This window comes from Sciurus carolinensis, chromosome 9, assembly GCF_902686445.1.
Source record: "Sciurus carolinensis chromosome 9, mSciCar1.2, whole genome shotgun sequence".
Classification (NCBI taxonomy): Eukaryota; Metazoa; Chordata; class Mammalia; order Rodentia; family Sciuridae; genus Sciurus; species Sciurus carolinensis.
Window position 1 is genome coordinate 83,712,050 of NC_062221.1, and position 14,634 is coordinate 83,726,683.

At 34.7% G+C, this 14,634-nt stretch overlaps 2 protein-coding genes across 9 annotated transcripts in view; one reads left to right on the forward strand and one right to left on the reverse strand.

Annotated features, from left to right (window-relative positions):
- The window catches only part of Dzip3 (DAZ interacting zinc finger protein 3), a 127,299-nt gene extending 121,146 nt beyond the window's left edge, over positions 1-6,153 (reverse strand). For 4 of the 6 annotated variants that reach the window (XM_047564263.1, XM_047564265.1, XM_047564260.1 and 1 more), the window contains exon 1: positions 5,864-6,153. The gene's annotated coding sequence lies outside the window, so the exon portion shown is untranslated. The other 2 variants (XM_047564262.1, XM_047564261.1) reach the window with 2 other exon arrangements.
- A 127-nt stretch (positions 6,154-6,280) lies between these two features.
- The window catches only part of Cip2a (cellular inhibitor of PP2A), a 41,574-nt gene continuing 33,220 nt past the window's right edge, over positions 6,281-14,634 (forward strand). Inside the window, exons 1-5 of one of the 3 annotated variants that reach the window (XM_047564730.1) lie at positions 6,281-6,441; positions 9,986-10,133; positions 12,429-12,541; positions 13,731-13,825; positions 14,351-14,447. In XM_047564730.1, the coding sequence (XP_047420686.1) occupies positions 6,340-6,441; positions 9,986-10,133; positions 12,429-12,541; positions 13,731-13,825; positions 14,351-14,447 (555 nt within the window). In that variant the 5' untranslated portion in view covers positions 6,281-6,339. Of the gene's footprint in view, positions 6,442-9,985; positions 10,134-12,428; positions 12,542-13,730; positions 13,826-14,350; positions 14,448-14,634 lie in introns of those variants that run through there. The other 2 variants (XM_047564732.1, XM_047564731.1) reach the window with 2 other exon arrangements.

Sequence of the window (14,634 nt, forward strand, 5' to 3'; positions counted from 1 at the left end):
CGTGTCACTGAACTGTTTAAATCTTTTTTGTATCCCCAGTGCCTAAAATACCACCTGACACAGTTGAAGACCCAATATTTATTTTTCTTTCCTTTCCTTTTTGAGGTGGGATCTCAATGAATTACCCAGGTTAGCATTGAACTCACAATCCTCACACCTCAACCTCCCAGATAGCTGAGATTTACAGGCACAGACTGCCATGCACAAAACACTCAATATTGATCTAAAGAACCATGTCTCCCACCCTTCTGCATACCTCAAGATCTCTGGAGGCAGAAGTAAAGAGGAGGTTTATGAATAGATTAAGAGTACCCTCTCTGCTAACCCAGAATCCTCCTTAAGAAGTCAAAAGGCAGCCCAGATACTCCTTCAAAAGTCAAGATGGCCAGGGTGTCAAGACAGCATTTGTGTTCTCTGGCAGTAAACTTCTCCATTTCCTTTGCTGTTTCTTCCACATCTCTCCAACCTCTAAATACTTAAGTACCCTGGGGTTTAGATCTTAGATGTGTCTTCTCTATCCATACTGACTTTCTACATCACTTCGTCTGAGGCTTTGTTTTTCCTCAGCTCTGACCTCTCCTTTAATTATCAATATTAAATTAAATAGCCTGCTTGATATAAAAAGGATGTTATGCTAAATAACTAAAACAGAGTTCCAGATTACTGCACCTTCCCAGGAAATGACTGAAAAGAGTCACCCAGACAGGTCAGTCTAGATCATCCCACATACCTGTGGGCAAGAAATCAATGCTCATTGTTTCAACCACTGATTTTTGAGGTGATTTTGTTATTCAGCAAAAACCAATTAACACTTTACCTACTAAATATTGCAACACCTTAATTTGACTTTGATAGTTCCTATTCCACTTTCCTTGGTCTCCTTTCATAACTCTTATTACTAACATTCACATATTTACTTATTTGTCTAAATTATTATCCTTCTGTCTCAATAAAATAAAAACTCACAGTTGGAATTGAAGCTCAGTGGTAGAACACTTGCCTATCATGTATGAGGTCCTTTATTTAATCCCCAGCACTGCAGGGAAAGACAAAAACTAAAAACAAAAAATCAGACAAGAGAGTAAAATGAAAACTACCTGGGCAGAATTTTTTGTCTATTTGGTTCACTGCCATATCCTCAGAATCTAGAAATGTACATGCACTTAAATATTCATTAAATACATGGTGGATGAATGAATGAACACCTGACCCTGTGTACAATTCTCATATTACAATATTCAGTATTGTACAAACTATAATTCATGTCTTCATCCAGTCTGATTCATTTAACATAATTTAAACTCTGGTTACAAGAGATTAAACTTTTTATTTTCATTTAAAAATATTTTAAGGATTGAAGACAGTGTGTTTTGGGTTTTTCCAGAACAAGTCAGGGAACTAGTACAAACTTGTGTTGTAAGATCCTAAGCAAGTGTTGTTTACTCCTTGACACCTGTTTCCTGAACTATAAATTATGGAAAATACCTAAGCCAAATACAAAGTACAAACAGTAATACAAGTTAACAAAGAGGAGAGATTTTATGCCAGTCCTTAAAGAATGAAAGAACTGAATAGTTAATATTTTATCCTACAAAAAAAAATGTGTATTCCTACAACATTCTCTATTTATCTTAATAGCACTTATTCTGCTTCTCCAGAGTATAACCTCTTTGAAAACAGTACTGCACTCAGTAGATATTTGATAAATACCAGCATTTTTCAAATATATTTTCCTGACTGGTTAAAATGACTTTCTTTTTAAGGTAAAATGCAGCCTCTCACCTTAGGTTTTTCAAAATTTACTGGCGTAAAGTAAACGTTCTCTGTAAAAATAAAGTATGGAAAATGTACTAAGCTTTCAACTTCTACAAAACTAGGGGGGAAAAAGGTATGTATATGGATAGAATTAATAAAGCCAAAGCAAAATTAATGATTCTAAAATAAATAGAAAACAAGAGTTAACAAAATGAAGGTTGGTTCTTATGAAAAGCTGCATAAAATGGATAAGTCCCTAGAAAGTTCAAACAAGGAAAAAAAAGACATTAGAATGAAAAAGGAAATTTGAAACAAGGAAGACATTAAGAGAATGAAAAACTAAATGCAACTTCATATCAATAAGTTTTTAAAGCTAGAAAACATTTGGTATGCTAAATAATTTTTTCCAAAAATAATTACTGGTAGAAAAAATTGATTCATAATCTTATTAGAAATTAGAAATGTAGTGGAAGATCTACCACTAAAAAAGCTATTAAGCTTGATTTTATACACCAGTTGTATTCATCCTACGTGGATCAAGTAATTCCTATGATTCTCATTATTCCATACCATTAAAAAAAAAAAATGAAACACTGCAATTCATTATTCAAAAGTAACATATATCAAAATTCCAAAATGAGAATAAGGAAAAAATATTGGAAAGTCTCAGTTAAAAACAAAAATATAATACCTAAATAAAATATCAGAAAATCAAAACCTACAACACAGCAAACCAGGGTCTATTACCACTGCCTGTGTGCAAATTATTTCATCTTTCCCTTAGTTTTTTTGCACCTGTAAAATGATTATTATAACAGTATCTATAGTATGGAGCTGTTATGAATATTAAATAGGTAGGTAGAGAGTCCTTAGGATAGTGCCTGGCATATGACAAATGCTCAATTAGTATTATGTAATTATTATTCCAAGGAAAAAATGCAACATAATTCACTGAATTATTTTAAAGAGGAAAATAAAATTTATAAACGTGAACATGTGATCATTTTTAGCAGACTTTAAAAAAAAATAACTATAAAGAACAACCTCCTAAACATGATAAAAATATTTATAACAAGTCAATAGTACAAATTATACTGTTTAAAAATACTAGACCATACACAGTGGCCACACCTGTAATCCCAGAGGCTGGGAGGCTGGGGCAGGAGGATCTCGAATTCAAAGCCAGCCTCAGCAAAAGCCAGGAGCTAAACAACTCAGGGAGACCCTGTCTCTAAATAAAATACAAAAAAGGGTTGGGGATGTGGCTCAGTGGTTGAGTGCCTCCAAGTTCAATCGTTGGTACTCCACCCACCAAAAAAATATACTGGTCATTCTCACTAAAGATATTCAATGTTATCTTGATTTTTCGTATTTTCAAGATTATGCTAATAAGATAATATTGGAAGATAAAATTATTATTGCAGATAATATACAGGTAGAAAGTCTGAGAGACTTAAAAGACTCTATTAGAATTACTAAGAGATTTTGATAAGTAGCCTGATTCAAAGACCAACCAAAAATCAGTACCTTTTCCTTCAGAGTAATAACAAGAATTTTTAAGAGAAAAAGAGAATCTTCTTACAGTTATAAAAATTATAAATACCTAGAAACATAAAGAGAATGGTACAAAATTATATGACAAACTATATAAAATTTCATTGAATAAAAAATATATCCCAAATACTGTTTATTGACTACCTCAGCGGTACCTGTATTGTCCCAATCATACCTCGCAGAAATTTGGAAATCCTTTTAAAGTTATCTTTCTCAATCTTCACATCTAGTCACCAAGTCCTGCCAAAATGACCTCATAAATATTTCTCAAATTTTTAACCCTTTTCAATCTTTCAATCTCCAAAACAATTTATCTTACTTATCTTTTGCAAAGACTCAAGCAAATTAGTCTCCCAACTTCTAGTCTTTTCCCTCTTAAAATCACAGCCCATTCATCAGTCAGAGTAATGACTCTAAAACACAAATTGACTAGATAAGGTCCCAGTTTAAAAACAGAGATCCAAGCACAAGGTCTTTAGTCATCTGGACCTAGCTTCATCGCTTTCATCTACTCTTCATCCTTTTTGAGGAGTAAAAGTATGGTTCTGTTTATCAAATTGGGATATGCAAGTATCACTGACTAAAATGCCCAGGTTTCTCACAGCTACAAACATGTTCGTATTACTAAGATTACATCAAATTTGGTGAAGATTTTTTAAAGAGAGAAATTACTTGATGTTAATATAAACACACAAGAAAATGTAAAATTTTTTGACCAATTAAGTTAAAATGCAAGATTCAGAGGAAATCTGACACAACAGACAACTTTGAGCCTTTTTCAGGTGCTGAAAATAGTGGTGATGCTGCTTCTGTAATTTTAAGTGAAAAAGTGTAACACTACCAAAATCTTAACACTCCACTTACCTGTAACTAACACAAAAAAAATTAATTGTCAAGCAATAATAATAATAATTATTATTATAATTATAATAATTAATAATAATAATTAATATATAATAATTAATTAATTAATTATTATTATTATTATTATTATTATAATTTTTTCTTTTTTCTTTTTTGGTACTGGGGATTAAACCCTGGGGTGCTAACCATTGAACTACATCTCCTTTTTGTTTTGTTTTGTCTTGAGATAGGCTCTAGCTACTGTGCAGGAGGCTGATCTTGAAACTGTAATCCTCCTGCCTCCCCAGTAGCTGGGATTACAGGTATATGCAGCACAGGCTCAATAAATAGTTCTTTATGCTGAGTAACTTAAAGGTCTCCCATGATCTTATATAAGCTCATCTCTGCATCTTTACCATTCTCATTCTTGCTGTCTACTCTCTATGTATTCCTAGTACATTGTCATATTCCCACCTTAGAGCATTTGTCCTTGCCATTCCCACTAACTAAAAACTTTTTCCACTAGAGAGTATAGTTCTTTCTCAACTTGTAAAAGTATCTCCTCAAATGTTGCTTTCATCATCTGTCTATGTGGACCTCATTTCCCTTCCTGGTAACAATACTTATTTTTTCCTCCATCATTTTCCTTATTTTTTTTGCCTATTACAGTTTTCCTACCAGAATGTAAGTTCTATGCCACTGGGATTTGGGGTTTTTAATTCAGTGAATCTCTAGTGCCTAAAACAAGTACATGGTAGAATCTCAATGAATTATTTTATTGAATGAATAATCCTGTCAAACAGAGCATACTCAAATTTTACTTTATAAAAAGCCCAGAGCAGTGAGAACCTGCCTAGAGTCACACAAAGATGAAGCAATGATTTGTAAGCAACCTGGTTCCATTCTTTACAATCACTGCTGGTGCCTTTCATTTATGTGGTGAATTCCTAAAATACTTTCTATCAAGAATATTTACTTTATCAGACAGTTCCTTCCTAGCAGGGGTTACTTCCTCGTCTTTGTTCCAAGACTGGCCATGCCTAACCCATAAACATTCAATAATTACTTAATATGGGAAATAAAAAAAGGCGTAAATGAATACATTATCTCCCCCAAAACTTTCACATGAATGTCTTATCGGTCCAAAATATTTTCAGCTATCCTATTTAATTTTAAATCGAGCTTTAATATAAAAACAAGCTATGCCTTAAAAAAAAGACGTGACGCAAAAAGTTCCTTCCATTGACAAAACGTGATTTCCGAATTAAACGGGCTTGTGCCCAACCTGGTTTTTAAGGTTTTATTCATCAGCGTACACTACCCCGAAAGTTCCAGAATCGGTTACTCACTTCATTCTATACACATGCATAATATTACCCCCTCTTCAAAAAATGCCAAGTGTCATTTTCGGCGCCATCGAAATTTACAAGTCATGCCAGACACACAGACAACTTCGCTTACAAAAATTAACGCTGAGAACATCCTCCGGAGCAATACCTTGGCCCAGGCGTCCCCGAGGTAGATTTCGGGAGGAAGTCTGGCACTACTGAAAGGGCATGACTAACTTGCTGCAGAACCCCAGGGACCACAGGTCCTCTCAGAAATAATCGCTCCTAGGCATAAGGGGTGGATGCAGCAAGGTTTAAAGAGGCCCCTCCCAGGCCGCGTCAAAATCCAGGACCCAAAGATTCTTCTCCTCAGAGCTCCTCACCGTGTCTAGCCTAGGGGAACGCGATCATTTCTCTGGTAGAAGATGACGCACAATGGAAAAAGAGACCGGCCCTCCAGCGTGAAGGCCGAGGAAGCACACGAAAACAAAATACACCTCTTGAGCCTGGACCGACCCCCTGAAGCCTAACCGCCCCTCCACAGGTTAAGCCGCAATCGCGTTTATCGCGAGATTTCTCCTCTTCGCGGAGCTGAAATCGAAACCTCGCGGCCTCTCGTATAAGGGGGTCTAAGAGGCCGTCTCTCATCACGAACCCACAGAGCACCTCGACCCCTGGGCCCACCCCGCCCCGCAGAACAAGCAGTCCCTCAGGCTGTCTCGACACTTCCGGAGTTCGACCGGAACCGGAAGCAAGTGGGAGTGGGTGGAGCCGAAAAACAAAAAAAGCGCGGCGAAAGCTGGAGGCCAGAGCGGGCTGAGAGTTGGTGGCTCTTAGGCTAGGACTGCAGACTGTCCCGATGGACTCCACCGCCTGCTTGAAGTCCTTGCTCTTAACCATCAGTCAGTACAAAGCCGTTAAGTCAGAAGCGAACGCCACTCAGCTTTTGCGGCACTTGGAGGTAAAGGGGTTCGGGGTGCGGGACAAAATGGGCCCTCCCTCCTTAATAATTACCAGTTCACGGAGTGGGGGGTGGGAGTGGCGGCCCCAGCCTAGGACAAAAAGGACAGCCCTACACTCTCTTAGCTGTCATTTTGTATTGGTAAGGGGGAGTGAGAGTAAGCGTCAGGCGGTCGCAGAGACGAGCGCCTACCGAGGACTCCAGGAAGAGAGTGGATGGGATAAAATTTCTAGAAAGGAAAATTTGGACCGTTTCTCATATGTAAAGAAAGCTCAGAGCCGCACTGCTCTTCCTTTGCTTTTTGTTTTGATTTTTCCGTTGAAATTTAGCCTTCTTAATATCCAGCGATCTTCAGGGACGGAGGTGGTGGGAGTCCTGCTATTAGTTCCCAGTGATTTTAGTCTATGCTGTCCTACGCATATTTTACATCTCTGAGCTTTCCCTGTTAAAATGGAACAGAATTTTAAAATACATTCTATGTGTTATATTAAACCTATGATGAAAAAGTTTATGTACCTATGATTAGCAGATAGTACCTGTGATTACTACAGATAAAAGATGATTGTGAATGGTACAGCAGCGTCAGTCTTTAGGGAAACTGGAGTTTAATAAATGTGTCTTTGTTACCTTAAACTTTATTGCTGGGCATCTCCTAACTGCATTTCTTTTTTTTTTTTTTTTTTTTTTTTATTCATTACCCCCCTCCCCAAGAAAGTTCCTGCAAACCTAGTAATTAAGTTGTTAGCTGTTAAATGTTTAGCTTATCAATTAGGATAGAACATTACAGACTCCAATAGCCAAAAAATAAATAGGGTCTTCAGTTTTATTTAAGATTTAGGTGTTAAGCACTTAGTCATACTAACCTGAAACATGACCTTTTTTTCAAGAATAAACAGCATTGTTGTGAATCTAAATGCAGTGCTGTTGTGAACTGAAAGAGACTAAAGAAATTTGGAACGTAGGGTCTGAGTCCTCCAATACTGTTTACCTAAATTTTGAAGAGGTTTACAGAAAATTATTTTACTAAAGGTACAAAGAGCAATGGCTTGAGGTTACTACTTTTAGGAACATTATTTTTGTAACTGAGAGCACAGTACATTAATGCATTAATCTTAAGCAAAGAGCTTAATAGCTTTTTTGACATATGTGTGCACTTTGTAGCTACCACATGCATCACAATATAGAACATTTCCAGCACCCCCGTAAATGTTTTCATTGTCCTTTCGCATAAAAGTTCAAATAATTGGATTCAAACAACATGTACTCTTTCGTCTGACTATATAGTCTGTGAAATTTATGCACGTTGCTCAAGTACCAGTACTTTATTCTTTTTTATTACTGTAGAGAATCCCATTGTACAAATGTAAACGACTTATATACATTCTCCAGTTAATTAGTATTCAAATTGTTTCCAGTTTTGGGTGGAATTGTGAATAAAATTATTAAAAGCATTTCATTCACTTTTTGGGATATATGTACCATTTCTTTTATATACCTAGAAGTGGAATCATTAGATCATAAGGTAGGTTTATGATTAGTTTTAGTTGAAACTACTTTACAATTTTCTGAAAGATGGGCGTTTTACTCTCCCACCAGCAACATATAAAATTTACCATCACTCATCACACCACTTCTTGGTGTTTTCATAATTTTTAATTTTGCCATTTTGGTGGGTGATATTTATATTTCTGATGGTGAATTCCTTTGTTCAGATCTCATAAAAAGTACTGAGGTTGCAGAAATGGGTATCAAAAATTGTTCTGAATTTTTGCCGTACTTTGTCTACATAGCCCCATGTAGAACTTGAACTTTGAATTTCTTATGATTCACAGCTAAGTTGAGTTGATTTTTTTTTTGTATTATATAAAATATTGGGGTTCATTTTGCTTAATCTTAGAAGCCTGGAATATATTTGCTTCACTTGAGCTCTTCCTTCTCCCTCTCGGTTCCACTTCCTCTATTCTAGTGGTCTTCCTTCTGTTTGTTTATAGTTTTCTAATTGGTGCTTTATAGGCTGAACTGATTCTTGATGATGGTATTTCACAACACTAACCTGGTGGCACATGCCTATAATCTCAGTTTCTTGGTAGGCTGAGGCAAGAGCATCACACATTCAAGGCCAACCTGGACCTTTCTCAATTTTTTGTAAAGGTCATAATTCAGTGGTAGAGTACCCTGGGTTCAGTCCCCAGTATCTAATACACCAAAAATAAAATAAAATAGAAATTGCTTTAATCTTCTAGAGGGCCACAAGTATTAGTAGGTAAAAGAGCAATGCTCTGTACCTCAAAATATCTGTTATCAGTGTCTGTAATTTCATCTTTGGACTTCCTTTTTCAGTCTTACAGTCTTTTATTTTAGTAATGTTGTAAAATCCATACTGTTTGGAAACAGATAATGTGAAACTTGTAACAGCAAAACTTTTGAAGAAAAACTAACATGGGTGCATAAAAGATCAGAAAGGAAAGATTAGAGGGATGCTAAAGCAATCAACTTAGGCATAATCTTTTAGAAGTATTTCGAACAGATTCAAGTAACTAATGGTTTTCTCTCTTAATATAAGAAGATATTTAATAATGAATAAATTTGCAAAGCATTTTGAAAATTCATGCTTTCTGCCAGCTGGTTTTATTTTTTAATCCCAATCTTCTCTCTCTCTCTCTCTCTCTCTCTCTCTCTCTCTCTCTCTCTCTCTCTCTGTTGGTTGTAAGAAAGGAATGAAAAATAGAATAAACAAAAATTGAAATATTTTTTGGAGTGAGTGGTGCCAGGGATGTACTCAGGGGCACTCGACCACTGAGCCACATCCCCAGCCCTATTTTGTGTTTTATTTTGAGATAGGATCTCATTGAGTTGCTTAGCGCCTCACTTTTGCTGCAGCTGACTTTGAACTTGATATCCTCCTGCCTCAGCCTCGGGATCTGCTGGGATTACAGGCATGTGCCAGTTCGCCCAGCTAAAAAATTTAAAATTTTATTGCCTATCCTGGCTACTTAAAAATTTTTTTTAACTTGTTTCTCCATTTTCTCTTACTTTTTGGACTTAAGTCTTATCTTTGTAAAGGAGCAATCTATTGATACCCTTGAAGTTTCTGGGTTTTTTTTTTTTTTTTTCATTTTCCCTCAGAGTAGTTGAAACTAGAATTCATTTATAAAACAAATGTATATGTAATAGAGGGCAAATTTTTAGTCTGTGATTTCATAGAGTGTTCCATATAATGTGGAAGACATATTACTGGATAGTCAAAAGTTTGCTATTGCATGAAAAAGATGTATGATGTATGGCAAGCTAGTGTAATCAGTCAACCTAACTTATATGGTGTAAGTGACTTAGGAAATGTTGCCTGAAAGAAATTAATTTAAACTGAAATCCAACTGATTACTGTAGCTAGTGAGGGAGGGGTTAGGTAATCTAGGGTGTGTGAATTTTCCATAATAGAAAACAAAGTGGCAATAGCACTTTGAAAAAACTGAGGTTTTTATTTGAATATGAAGAAAAGGTGAAAATTGCCAACTCTTAACACATTTTGTTTATCATTTAATAGGTAATTTCTGGACAAAAGCTCACACGACTGTTTACATCAAATCAGATACTACCAAGTGAATGCTTGAGTTGCCTTGTGGAGCTACTGGAAGACCCAAACATAAGTGCTTCACTGATCATAAGTATTATCGGTTTGTTATCTCAACTAGGTAATGCATTTAGTTTCTTTTTTGTAGTTTTCAGAAGATATATGAATTTAATATTTTCTAAAGAGCAAATTTAGTTATGAATTTCCTTGGAGAACAGTTCACATTCCGAAAATTTCTTCTTTGCAGAATTTTTCAAAGTTACTATGCAGGAACTGGGGTTGTGGTTCAGTGGTAGAGCACTTGCCTGGCATGTGCAAGGCACTGGGTTCGATCCTTAGCACCACATATAAATAAAAGAGGATAATATATCATTTCTTAAAATATTAGGTCAAGGAATCCAAAGCATTTCAAAGATTCCATGTTTTATAGAGAAGAATGGACTTTGGGAAATGTTGAGCTGCTTTGCAATTTATAAACAACAAAAATCTATACATATATAATGGTGGTGTTGAATATGCACTCAGAAAATCATGGTTAACACTCAAAAGTCCTTTTTTATGTGATAGATGACAGAGAACTTTGAATTAAGGATAAAAATACTGTTGTTGCTTTTTCTATTTTTTCCCCTTGTGTTTACTTAATGGTCACTTTTTCCCCCCTGATTTGTATGTGGGATGGGGGAAGTGGGATATTTCTCTGTATACTTATAAAATTAAGATAAGCTTAGTAAACTTAAGTGATACAGAAATGCTAACACAGGGAGGCATTGTCCAATAGAAGAATAGAACTTTCTGTAGTGATAGAAATTTTTAGGTTTTTGTTGTCCTTTGAAGTAACTGTTTGCTACACAGGGCCATTAAGCATTTGACGTGTAGATAGAATACTGAGAAACTAAATCTTTAATTTAAATATAAATAACCACATATAACTTAGTGGCTACCAAAGTAGCATAGATGCAAAGTTAGATGGAATGAGTCTTTACTCATTGCTACCAACTCTAATCATCACTGCAACCACTTTTGGGGATAAAAATCTTATTTATTGTTTTGATATGTATCTTTTTAGATCTTTTTCTATTTTAGAACAGATGTTTTTAGATCTGTAGTTGGTTGTTGTCAATGGAGATGGTGTTGTAGAGCACCAGATGTTTCTTCCTATATCAGTATATTCTAGTAACCGTCTGCTACTGTAATTAGAGGGTACTATAATTTATTCAGTTATTCTCCCAATGGTGATGTTATTTTTCAGTTTTTGCTATTAGAGTCAATAGTGTTCTGGGCGTGGTGGCATTTGTGAATGCCTTTGTATAGACCTCATGGAAACAACTCCTTAGGATGCAGAAATGGTTATCAGTATGGAAGAGCTCATTCTTCTGAATTTCTCCCATACTTTGTCTATACAGCATAATGTAATCCCAGTGACTACCTGTGGGGTTCAATCTCTAGTAGTAAAACAAATAAAAATAAACTCAGTGCAATGAACTTTTTTTTTTTAATGTAATTTTCCCCAATATCAGTGTGTATCTGTTGGATAAATTCCCAATAAAATGTCCAGGTCATTTTAAAATTGAATAGCCATTAAAGGAAGTAAATTGCTTTTTTTCTTTCTTTTCTTTTTTTTTTTTTTTTCCTCCATACCAGGGATTGAACCTGGGACTATTAACTACTGAGTCACATCCCGACCCTTTTTATTTTTTATGTTTGAGACAGGTTTTCACTAAATTACTAAGACTGGCTTTGAATCTGTGATCCTCTTGTCTCAGTCTCCTGAACTGCTGGCAGGCATGCACCACTGGTGTAAATTGCTTTTAATAAACAGTTACATTACTTTTAACACCCACCAACAGTTTGAGGATGCACTTTTAAATTTAATTATACTAGACAATTTTAAGTGATAGTCTTTAGTTTTAAGTTATATATACTTTTAATTAATAGATTTTATATTGCAGAGACTTTCAAGTTCACAGCAAGTCAAAATGATAATCCTTTAATAGCAATATTTCTTAATTATGTAAAGCAAGTTTTTTTCTGATATTAATTTATTCTCCATAGAGAAAGCATTTGAATTTCTGAATTGGAGGGCATCAATTAATAACTATATCACACTTTATTTTCTTAAATGACAACTTTATGTGAAACAAATTTAAAATTACTTTCCCTTCATTCATGAAGGCCATATATAAAAAATGTGAAGAGAAGGGATGGGGGAGGGAATAGGAAAGACAGTAAAATGAATCGAACATAACATTCCTCTGTTCATATATTGATACATGACCAGTATACATTATGTACAACCACAAGAATGGGAAGTTATACTCCATGTATGTATAATATTTTAAAATACACTCTATTGTCATGTATGTCTAAAATGAATTTTTTTAAAATGTATTTTGTGCCATTTTATTTTAATTTACAGCTGTAGACAATGAAACCAGAGATTGTCTTCAGAATACATTTAATCTGAATAGTGTGGTGGCAGGAGTGATCTGTCGGAGCAGCACATGCCATGGTGATTCAGTGTTTTTGCAGGTATGCATACCCACATATCATGCTGTAACACTTATTCCCAGGTCAAAATTGACAATATCTATCATAAACTGTTAAATTATATATGATGATGTGATACAACAATGATTAGGCATGGTTCTTGTCATAAAGATCTGATTGGACACACATGTAAATGTTTCTAGAGAAGGAAATTTTATCCATACTACCACCACACTTGAAGAAAACCAAATCTGCATTATAAATGCTCTGACTTATAGAAACACAGGTGTCTGCATTTTGAAATGTAAGTTATTCATATTTAAAATGTAATTTGAGTTGCCATCTAGTCTCGTTCTATTGAGGAAGCATTCTTAAAACTGAGATTTCATTGAATCTAAAATGTAAGCAGTTGTAAGATAGAGAAACATCAGCAATTAAATTGGCATGCAATTTTAGAATTGATAAAATGTGAAAATGTATCTTAAAATTAATTAATGGACTATGTGTTTCAATCTAGATTTACATGTAGGATGATTAAATAAACAATGTTGAGGATTATGTTAGTCAGTTTTATCTTACTAAGTTTTAAGAACCTGAGAGAGTACACTTTATAAAGACAAAAGGTTTATTAGCTCATAGATTAGGAGGTTCAGGGGCATGGCATCTGTATCAGCTCAGTTCTAAGGTCCTGGTTGCAGTCATGTCATGGCAGATAACAATAGCAGGAGCATAATCACATCTTGGACCAGGAGCAATGAGATAATAAGGTCATGCTTGCTTCTTATATAACCTTCCTCTCTTAAGAACTACCAAGAAGGACACATGAGAAGGATTTCATGTCCCCAGTGACCTAAAGTCTTCTCCACCTCCCAGAGGTTCCACCTCTTCCCAGTAGCATCACCCTGGGGACCAAACCTTTAATAACAATGAACCCCTGGTGGATACAATTATACAATTCCCAAACCCTAACACTGGTACTGCTTTTTCAGGATGTGTAGAAATGTGTGAATTAAATGATTAACTCAAAGTTTTCTAATAGTCTCATTATTTTGTATTTTGCTTATAATAAAAAAAGGAAAAAATACTTTCTAAGAAATGACAAAATTCTTGCCCTAACTTTTGCCTCTTCAAATGATGACTTGCTCAGAATATGTACAATTGCCCAGTCATGTGAGCAGGTAGCAATATGTTTTTATATGTTTATATTCATAAGTATTTTTTTTATTCTCAGTGCATTCAACTCCTGCAGAGGTTAACATATAATGTCAAAGTTTTCCATTCTGGTGCCAATATTGATGAATTAATTACATTCTTGATAGATCATATGTGAGTATGCACTAAACAAGTAACCAAATTATTGTTTTATTTTTAAACTAAAATGATGTGGTAGATTAATTTTTTTTAGTTTTTTTTTGTTTGTTTTTTTAACTTTTAAACTAAGTGAGTCTGACTTGTTTGGTCCTCATAGATGATTTCATGGATCAAAACAGAATTAAAACAGGACAACTTTAATTTTCATAGCTAAGATTCACGAAACATTGATTTTGGCAGGAAAAAGATAATGAAAGTGGACATTATGTGTATGTGTTTAATCTTGGTTATATCAATGAAAAAGCACACTGTCACTCTGACAGTTATTTTCATATTTCTATGATGCAGTTGACTATTTCAGTTTCAAAACATGAAATAAATATTACTATTCAGAATTTGACTATCTTCAGATGTTAAACTTTTTGGATATTAAAAGGTATTAGATGTATAAACTACTGTATCATTTTGACTTATTTAGAATGTATTTAATGCTTTTTGTCTTTTATTTTCTTTAAACAAAACATCAATATAAAACAACAGTCAATCTTCTGAAGATGAGTTAACAATGCCTTGTCTAGGATTATTGGCAAATCTGTGTCGGCACAATCTTTCTGTTCAAACACACATAAAGACTTTGGTAAGAAGTTTGGTTTTATCCGTATTTTTCTTTAAAAAACTTTTAGTTTGGGATCATCCAGCTGACGTATCAAGGTTAATGTAGAATCAGGTTGTCATATAAAGACTTGAAACTTTTCAACTTTCATGTCTATGTGAAAGACTGTTTAAGGGTTACAGTATCTAAAATGTTTCCCCCTCTGTAGTAT